The sequence below is a fragment of the Chaetura pelagica genome, unplaced genomic scaffold (genome assembly GCF_000747805.2).
Source record: "Chaetura pelagica isolate M959 unplaced genomic scaffold, ChaPel_1.0 scaffold246, whole genome shotgun sequence".
Taxonomy (NCBI): domain Eukaryota; kingdom Metazoa; phylum Chordata; class Aves; order Apodiformes; family Apodidae; genus Chaetura; species Chaetura pelagica.
Window position 1 is genome coordinate 846,218 of NW_009953647.1, and position 10,066 is coordinate 856,283.

General features: G+C 39.0%; 1 protein-coding gene across 1 annotated transcript in view; it reads left to right on the forward strand.

Annotated features, from left to right (window-relative positions):
• The first annotated feature begins 735 nt into the window (after positions 1–735).
• Positions 736–10,066, forward strand: part of MTA1 (metastasis associated 1) — a 66,797-nt gene continuing 57,466 nt past the window's right edge. The window contains exons 1-3 of the mRNA XM_009999916.1: positions 736–828; positions 3,024–3,113; positions 5,452–5,545. Coding sequence (XP_009998218.1) covers positions 736–828; positions 3,024–3,113; positions 5,452–5,545 — 277 coding nt within the window. The remainder of the gene's footprint in view (positions 829–3,023; positions 3,114–5,451; positions 5,546–10,066) is intronic.

A 10,066-nucleotide genomic window follows, 5' to 3' on the forward strand; every position in this document is an offset into this window, starting at 1 on the left:
TCTGCTCACATTCTCTTTTGTGTGATTTGCAGTGTGCTCTGCATTACTTGCAGAGAAGAAGAAACCTTTTTCCAGGTAATTTGAGTAATGGGAAATAGGTCTTCATTAGTTGCATAGCTACTGGTGAAATGCCTAACATAGTTGTGGGATAAGTCTAAAACATGGATGAGATGTTGTGGCCTATGCATTTGTGACACGATGAAGTCATTAAGCACTAGTCTAAGTATGCATCTCTATACTGTGTCATGTGTCAGCTCTTGGAGACTCCTGTGGGACAGCTTCAGTGCTGCCTTTCTGCCAGCAGTGTGCAGTTGGCTTTTCTGTCTGAGATTCATTTGCAGCTGCTGATCAGAGTGTGGGTTTGGAGGTGTTCCTATTGCTGAGCAAAACAATGTTTTGGGGGTTTTATTATTCCAAACTGTAGAAAAGCACCATAAGCTATTCTTTGGTAAACCATTCATCTGTGATAAACTGTCTTTAAATGCATGCCAGATTTTACAACCAATAAAATGTAGTTGCATGGAAAATTGAATTAAAGTTCACTTGAGGTAGAAAACACGTCTGTGAGACTATATGCACATATGTGCGCACACAAAATAGTTATAAAAATTATGTTAACTAAGAAGATTTGTGCAATTAAATACAAAGTTACATTTTCAAGTTGAAGATTGACATTTCCTTTAGTTTTAATTTATCATTTTCAGTCGCGGTGTTCACAACTATAATTTTTCTGCAATGGCCTCAGTTGAAGTACCTGAAGTGAGGGCTAGGCAGGTTACCTTGGGAGTAATAAGAGGGGAAGAGGATAAGGACTCATCCTTTCTTCAGGTAATGGAGCCTTGGGGTGACAAGTGGCCAGTTTCACTCTTAATGCATGTCAGTGAGCTTGGAGGCACCTTAAAACTCCCATGTCCTCCACTACAGTGCCCTTGTAGGGTATTTGTGGTTCTGCCATGGGAGAAAATATTTCTTTTTACTCTGCTGACCTGCAGATTGCTTAATGCCTGTCATTGTTATTTCAGTCAGCAGTTGTTATTGCTGAAGCTGCCAAATACCTGTTTGGTTTTGTGACTTCTGATAGAGTTGGTCATAGTAATGTTGAGCATATTTCCCACTTGGTGTGCTGCACAGAGCAGGTACTTGGGAACAGAAATGTATGGTTTAGTAGCTTGGGTGTTTAACCATTTTTGAGAACTTCTGTTTTTCTATAAACCAGATGTCCAATCTGAATTCCTTAGATGAGATCATTCTCCAGTCTAAAGCCTATAGAGAAGTTACATTTAAGAGGAACCAGCTCTTGCAGTCAGGAACAAAGTATTGGAGTTGCTCAGATACATGTTAATGTCTGTGAAGGCAGTTGATGTTCAGAATACACAAAAAGACAAGAAAATAGATGTATTTATTTCCTATTACCCCTGGTTACACCATGTATACAGGTAACCCAAGGTGGGGTGTGCATTGTTTCAGTATTGGCATTGCAACCTCATGACTCCTCACTTCAGCCAAGACCGTGTGGAAACTTCATTGTCACAGTGTTTTGCAACTCATGGCTTATGATACTTTTTTTTTAAAGACAAGAGCTTGGAAACTTTTTTTTTTTTTTACAGTTTCTGCTTTTGGGATTGTAACCCTTGGTATCCTTTATCTGTGACTGTTCTTCTGAGGCAGTTCAGCCCTGTTGAAGAGACATGAGGGCACCTGAGATGCTTGCAGGGAGTGCAGGCTGGGTCATTTGCTCAGCGGTCACTGCTCCTGTGTCTCAACACAGCAAGTAGCTTGGTCTGTTGGATGCAGGGAGACCTACAGATAACGTGAGTTTGTAAGCAGGCTGAAGATATCCGTGTCTGGATCTGGAACATTTGTCACACGGTAAAGCTGCAGGATGTAATGGATGAATGCTCTGGTGTTTCCCTGGCCACCCTGGAGATAAGAGGGGAATCGTTAACCTTAAAGGTGTGGCTTTTCAGGAGCAGAGGCCCTTGAGGTGTCTTCCTTCCTCTAGGACTGCCCTTTTAACAAGCATTTAAAGGAGATTGAGGTTAACAGTTTCAGTAGTTGTCCTGTTTGCAAGAGGACAGCAGGGGAGCCACATGCTAACATGCTTGTTGCAGATTACCTGAGACGTGCCCAGAGGCTGTGAGTGTTTTAGTCCAGACACAAATAGGCTTGGGAAATCTGGGGGGAAATCGTCTTAAATTTAGTTGATAGCCTTGGAAGGAATCAAGCAAGATCAGCCCCAGGGAGTGTGTGTGGGGAGGTTGAATTCGTGCCTCTTTTTGTCTCACTTAAGGCTTAGGGTTTGGCTCCTGGAGTGTTGGGAGTTAAAGGTCGAGTCCATTCAAGACTCCTGGGCTTCTGTTTCCTTACTTGTTTAAAGGAGTGTTAAGGCTTGGAGCTCAGTAATACCGAATTGTTCTTATGACACTTTTTGATGCTTCTCTAATTCATTTGAAGGAGCTACCTTGGGTAAAGAACTAATTTTCTTCCTGTAATTTAAGTTGTGGATTCTGCTTGGAAATAGGAGCATTACTGAGCTGTTTGGCTTACTATATGCATATAATATAGATGTGAAAGACCAGGAAGTTGAGGAAAAGAGAAAGTTTGAAACTATTTGTATTATAAATAAATGGGCAATACTTTGAAGTTGAGCTGGAAGAGCATATAGCTGGTGAGAAGTGGCTGGATTTTCATATGAAGGAAGAGGAAGCAAGTAAAGAAAACAGTGTGATCAAAGTGGAAATAATCTGATCGGAGGGAGAAGGAAGATCATATGCTTTGCTTTCCAGGCTGACAGTAGAGCTCCATTTTTATTTTTTTCTTCGAAAGTGAGTTTATGGCCTTCACGTTGCCTATAGATGTTCCTTAGACTGGCAAGAATTTTTTATTTCCTCACTAAAAATCCTGGATTTAGCAGGAACATTTGAAATATTGTTTATGCCAAGGATTTCATTTGATGTGTCTTTAACAGGTACACATGTGAGGGTTTGACTTTTTTTTTTTTTTAAACAGTTCATATTTTAAAGTCTTCTTTTTTCTTTTTGTCAGATTATGTCTACTTCGAAAATTCTTCAAGTAACCCATATTTGATACGAAGGATAGAAGAGCTCAATAAGGTAAACAGTTTTTTCCATCTAGTCTTTGATGTTAATTGAATTTATGATCTGTTTGATTTGATTAAAATCAAAACAATTCTTTAGCAGTTCTCTGGTAATTAGAAGCTTAAAAATACTTCTGTTCTGATAACTTTCTGGAATGCTTTGAGATTTGCTAGATTGTTCTCCTTTGGTATGAAAGGACTGAGCTTGTCAAGAGTAGGTCATTCTCAAGGTGATTGTGCCCACCTGTAGAGAGGGAGGTTTCTGTGATTCTTCAGTTCTGTGCCAGGATCATGTGATACGAAGATAAAATAACAGTTTGCCTAGAGGATGGAGAGCTTTGTAATTTGATCTTTTTGGGGAGAGTCTTGCTCAACAGGAAGGTTTGGAGCCATTATCTGCTTCTTCAGACTTTGACTTTTCTGGTTATCCTTTGGTCCAGTGTAGTATTTCATCCTGCCAAATTTCCTTTTCGTTGGGTCGTTGGGAAACTTCTATGTGGGAAGCCAGCTCAATGGGAAGTCCTCAATGCTAAAATTTTTTCTTGTTGAGGAGAGAAGACTGTTCTGACTGTTAGATGTGTCCTAAATGTGCCACTTTTTTGGGTTTTATACCAGTGTGACTGCTGCAGCCCATACACAAGTGCCTTAATATCGCTGGTGTGGGATTGAGTTTAAATTAACTGACCAAAACCAGATCTTATTCTTCAAACAACAACGGTGAAAAAAACATATATTTCTAAAACAGTTACTTGAAGTGAACGTTTATCAATATAATCACAAAGAATCTGAAGACTTAGGACACCCTTGTACTCCCTTCTTTTTAATAGATGCCTTTTGCAGAAATACTTAGTTTCTCTTCTGGTAAGGAAATAATAGAGTTCCTAAAGTGTTCCCAGTGGATCCATAGCCAGGAGGTATCAATAACTGTATTCCATTAGTTACAGGGTGAAGATTTGTTGAAAAATGTATAGGAAAGGGGGGGGCGGGGGGAATTTCCCCTCTTCATTCAACCTGGATCTCTCATCTTAGTGCAGCTCTTGCTTGAGCTGTAATTTCTCTGACCTACTCTTTGAAATTGATTTTTCAAGTTGAAATTAAGCCTATCTTGTGTTGCCTATTTTTTTCCTGCACTGAGTGTAGATGAAGCCTGGGCAATTAGATTAATAGATAACTATTATTGTAGCTGCCTGTATTTTAACAAGATGGCATCTAGCTTTGTATTTTACTTCCTCAAAATGTAAAAGTTCTGAATTATTTAACAGAAAAGAACAGCAATTCTGCAGGCTGTGTACCAAAATCTGGTGGGCTGCAGTGGGAAATATTTGTGCATGTATGTATTGTCTTACATTTTTTTTTCTTTGTGTTAGGAAAACTGGTATTATTAAAGATTAAACTTTTCCTCCATTTGCACCATAACAACAAGCACGTATTTCAGTTTTTATTTTGTTTCTTTTTGAGCAGATTGCTGGTTTGCTGCCTTTTTTTGGAGACTTCCCCGAGAGGAATCTGTATCTTTTAAGTTACATTTGTAGCTTTTAAGTTACATTTTCATTATTTGTTGATTTATTTTAGAGACTGGAAGTTAATTTGAGCTGTTACAAACTAGTAGGTTTTCCCCTAGAGTTTGTATAAAGTCTGTTTCACAATTTGGCAAATACTATCTTGTGAGAGATTCATCACCTACCTAATTTTAAGAGTTTTAAGGAAAAAAAAAAATCCCAAACCTTAGAAAAATTCAGACTTTTTTGCATGTTGTCACTGGTGTACAGTTTCTTGCCTGGTGGAGCTTCCTTGGTTCTCCTTTTCAAATGAAATTTTTGTGTTGGTAGTTGTTTAGCTCACCAGTGCTGCTGGAGAAGGAAAACCTTATGTGATTTCTTTTGTGAAAGTAATAATGGCTGAGTTCTTTCTTGCTTTCCTTCTGCCTTTCAGAGTTTGGAGAACAGGCTAAACCTGAATTGTGTTATATTTCACAGCTATTTTTATTGGGATATTAAACATGCTTTTAAATTTTAATCAATGTAGGCATCACCTGAGAAGTAGCAAAGTGGCTTGTTACTGGGTTGTAACTGCAAGTAAGTGTGTTTTTCTCACCCCTTGAAACATCTGTAACTGCTGAAAATTATCATACCTCAGAAGCAGTTAAGAGGGAAGGGCCAAACTGTTTCCCTATATTGGAATGTTTCCTGCTGGAGTTTGTGGTAACAGATGTGTGTGCAGCTGAAGGGTGCCAACAGGTGAGGCTATGTAGTCACTCTTGTGCAAAATTCCAAATTATTTTACGTTTTCTGGTTTGGTGCATCCTGTGCAGTTACTGATTTACCCTAATTTTTTTCTATTTTAATGTGTTTCAGACTGCTAATGGAAACGTGGAAGCAAAGGTGGTGTGTTTCTACAGAAGAAGAGACATATCAAGTACACTTATTGTGTTGGCAGACAAACATGCAAGTAAGCTTGTTTGTGTTCAAATTCCTTCTATATAAAATTGCCAAATTCGGATGCAATTTTGATACTGCAATCACAAGTATCAATATTATTTTTAATGCTCTTTTCTGTACTTGTTTTCGTTGCATTACTTGTTTGGATGACTTTTTCTCTTTTTCTCTTGCTCATCTTTTAAGCTTTGAAAACATAATTTGGGGTATGGTTTGGTTATGAAGGTGGGGCAGACCAGAATTTACTCAGGACTGAATGAAGGCATCTTGCTTACTTCAATGAAGTGTATTGCTTAATTTTCACACTGTCCCACATGACATCCTGGTCTCCAAACTGACAAGACCTGGATTTGACAGATGGTCCACTCGGTAGATAAGAAATTGGCTGGATGGCTGCACCCAGAGAGTTGTGGTCAGTGCCTCAATGTCCAAATGGAGGCAGGTGATGAGTCATGTTCCCCAGGGGTCAGTATTGGGACCAGTGCTGTTTAACATCTTTGTTGGAAACATGGACAGTGGGGTTGACTGTATCCTCAGCAAGTTTGCTGATGATACGAAGCTGTGTGGTGTGGCTGACACCCAAGAAGGAAGGGATGCTATCCAGAGGGACCTTGAGAGGCTGGAGGGGTGGGCCAGTGCCAACCTCATGAAGTTCAACAAGGCCAAGTGCAGGGTCCTGCACCTGGGTCAGCATAACCCCAGGCACAAATACAGGCTGGAGGGGAGAATGGCTGGAGAGCAGTCCTGAGGACAAGGACTTGGAGGTGGTAGTGGATGAGAAGCTTGATATGAGCCACCAGTGTGTGCTGGAGCCCCGAGGGCGACTGCATCCTGGGCTTGCACCAAAAGAAGTGTGGCCAGCAGGGCCAGAGAGGTGATTCTGCCCCTCTACCCTGCTCTGGTGAGGCCACACCTGGAGTACTGTGTATAGTCCTGGTGCTCTCAGCACAAGAAAGATATGGACCTGTTGGAGAGGGTCGAGAGAAGGGCCACCAAGATGATCAGAGGCCTGGAGCACCTCTGCTATGAAGACAGGCTGAGTGAGTTGGGACTGTTAAGCCTGGAGAAGAGAAGGCTTCAGGGAGACCTTATAGCAGCCTTCCAGGACCTGAAGGGGCCTACAGGAAAGCTGGGAAGGGGCTTTCATAAGATAAGATAGTGATAGGACAAGAGGTAATGATTTTAAACTGAGAGAGGGGAGATAAGGTGAAACATTAGGAAGAAATTCTTCTCTATAAGGGTGGTGAGGAACTGGAATGGGTAGCTCAGGGAGGTGGTTGATGCCCCATCCCTGGAGGTTTTTAAGGCCAGGTTGGATGAGGTTTTGTACAACCTGATCTGGTGGTAGAGTTCCCTGCTTATGGCAGGGAGGTTGGAACTTGATGATCTTTAAAGTCCCTTCCAACCTTAATGATTCTGTGATTCTATGATTTTGGGGATGAGGGAAGGTATTCTCCTTGTCTCATACATTACTCCTGATTAATTATTTGGTTTGTTTAGCAGCTTAAAAAAACCAAACAAACTTCTAATTTTTGTTGAGTAAATCAAATAGTCTGATCATAGGAAACTGACTTGAAATGTGCCCAGCATGAAATTTAAGTAACAGGAATTCTTTTTACACTACGATATTAGTAATATTTTTTGTAGTGATATGGCTTTTATCTGTATGTGTGTTTTAGGACATTATATCACTCTTTTGGACACTGCAACTCCTTTTGTTAAGAAAAAAATGTCTAGACTGAAAGGAGACTTGAAATCTAACTTTTCTTTTGAGTACCATACTTTCTGATTAAAAAAAATAAATATGAAGCTAAACTATCACAACATTTAGGGAGTTGTTCATGTTGCCTTTATCCTCCTTTGTGTGTATGCATTGCATAACTAATTTCTTGATTTCTATTATTTTAAAACTTTATGTAAGTTATGTTGGCATGTACTCCTCTGCCAAGGAGGTCAGAGGCATGCACGATACCTAGATGAGTAGAAAAGGAAGCTCGTTTCTACACAAAAATTTAGTGTAACAGTTCTCTTTCAAATTATAGAAACAGCTTTACAATTCTAAAAAGTGCATACAAAAAATAGTTACATGTCAGTATAGATTAGATGTTTGCCTGTGTAGGGCAGGATATTGCAAAAAAGTTCAGATAGTTTAAAAAACAAGCACACAAATAGCTGAGAAGCTGCTGTAGTTCTGTGCATTCTTAACTGAGAAGGGGATGAGCATAGTGCACTAGCTGCCTACTAAGAGGAGTATCTGTCTTCCTGGGAGAAACAGCACAGCATACTACATGGTGTTGGGTACTTTATCTGGGGTGCTTCCATCCTGTTTGACTCCATTCTAGTTGCCAGTGAGGATTAGATTTGGGCTCATTACACCTTCCTCTGTCAGTTCAACCTCCCTCTCATCCCATCCACAGTAGTAACAAAACAGATGCGTTGAAAGAGGGAAAGGAAGCAGGTGGAATTACTAAACTGTTCCTACTTGAAACAATGGAGTATGTGAGATGTAGCTGTTCAGACTGCTTGAAATGTAGCAAAGTCATCAGCAGCCATATCAATCTTTGTAGTTCAAGACTTTCCTGTGGGCACATACATAAATGACAGAGAAGGAACCAGATCTGGACATATCAAAATTATGATTTAGCTAAAATTATGATTTAGCAAAATTATGATTTAATTTTTGTCTCTTAATGTGCTTCTTGGTGTATCTGTGAATAGATTGTGATGTATATGTAATATAGATCTGTGCAGTTGTACTGCATGTGGATTGATTCAATCAGATACTCAGTTTTAACAAAGAGTTGCTGTGCTTTCAGTGCTTTAGTGCCATTGGGGAAAACATACAGCAAAACTAGGCCTTTCTTGATAAATTTGAGAATTTTCTGTTGCAGATTTGAGTTCAACTGAGTCCCTCCAACTATACCTTGGAAAAAAAGTCTCATTGAGATGAGATTTGTCTGTGTTGCAGAATTGCAGTAGCAGGCAAAGCTGCTTTTTTCAGTGCAGCAGTACTCAATTTTATGTAAAAATACTGAAGCTAATAGGAGCTTCACGATAAACAACATGACTATTGATTCCTTCATCTGTGTCTCAATTCACTAGATTTAGCAAAGGAAGCAGGTAGGAATGATTCAAAGAAACATGTCTGAGACTGAAAACTAAAAATATTTCAACCCCTATAAACGCTCTTTGAACTTGTAAAGGATGATTCCTTTCTGTGATAAGAAATTTAAGAATTTTTTTTTTAATGCAAACAAATAATTCATTGTTCATATGTGTTAGAAAGGCAGGAAAATTCTTCTGCAGCATAATCCTATTAACAGAGCAACCAGAGACAACTGAGGCTGTCTCAGTGTAAATTTCATTAGTAACTAGCATATTTTCCAGTATGTTTCTTTCTGGTGCAGAATAAAATTGCTACTAAGTGACTTAGGTTTATTTAGATGGATATGCTGTTCTGTGGCTTTCATTCTTCTTAAGGAGACAGAAGAGAGCAAAATTAAGCTTTTGGACAGCTGTTAGTTCTTTACTCTGAAAAAAAATACCTTCTACATCCTGCGTGATGAAATTAATTTTGGGGGATGTTATGATTCTAGTGCAGTTACGCAACATTGTCATTGGCTTTCTCTTCATTTCCATGAAATCTCCTGTTGCCTCATTTTGATGCATTTGCAGTAGGTGTATGTATCCGCATCACTGATCTTTTAACTGCCTTTGTTCAGCTGATTAATGGAGCTTTCTGACTGCAGACGTTTCTGGATTCACAGAGTCTTCTGTTTAAGATGCCTTTATTTTAGACCTACTGTTGAGATCAGTGCAGTTAGAGAAGTAAATTATGAGACGATAACAGCCAGAAAATGAAAGGAAAAGTATATGTGTTTATTTCTTTATATTTTTTTCTCTTCCAATAAAGGAAGAAATGTAGTTGAGAAATGAGTGTTGCAAAGTTATTTAAAAAGTGCTTAAGCTTTAGCTTGTATAATCCATCAGATACCAAAGCAGACAAGTCTGAGATACGTTTTCTTTTCTCATGACTCTTTATAAAGAAAAATTAGTTGGAAGCACCTTATTCTGTTGTTGGTGACTATAAATTGGTACCTGATGTATGCAGCCTGATTCTTCGATTTGATCTATGATCTTACTATTTTTATCATGTGATATAAAGCTTGTCTGGGCTGTCCTATATATCTTTCAGCCTTATAATGGTTTCTATACATTGTTAGCACTTTTTATTCGTAAGCCTCTATAATCACCTCACAAATTATGCTAGGGAATTTCTCCACCTGTTTCTGAAATGAACCTGCTTTGCCAGTAGGGGACTATTTAATGTTCTTGCCCAGAGACTTTGTAGTGGTTTAAAATAGAATATTGTATGCAAACAGGATTGCAGGCAGAACTTGATGGAAGAGAAGTGGGAAGGCAATTTTCTCCTCAAGCTACTGTTAGATGCTGTTACTATGTATTTTCTCCCTATATACTTTATATCAAATGGCTTATATAGTTCATTAAGTAATTAAGTAAATATTTCCAACAG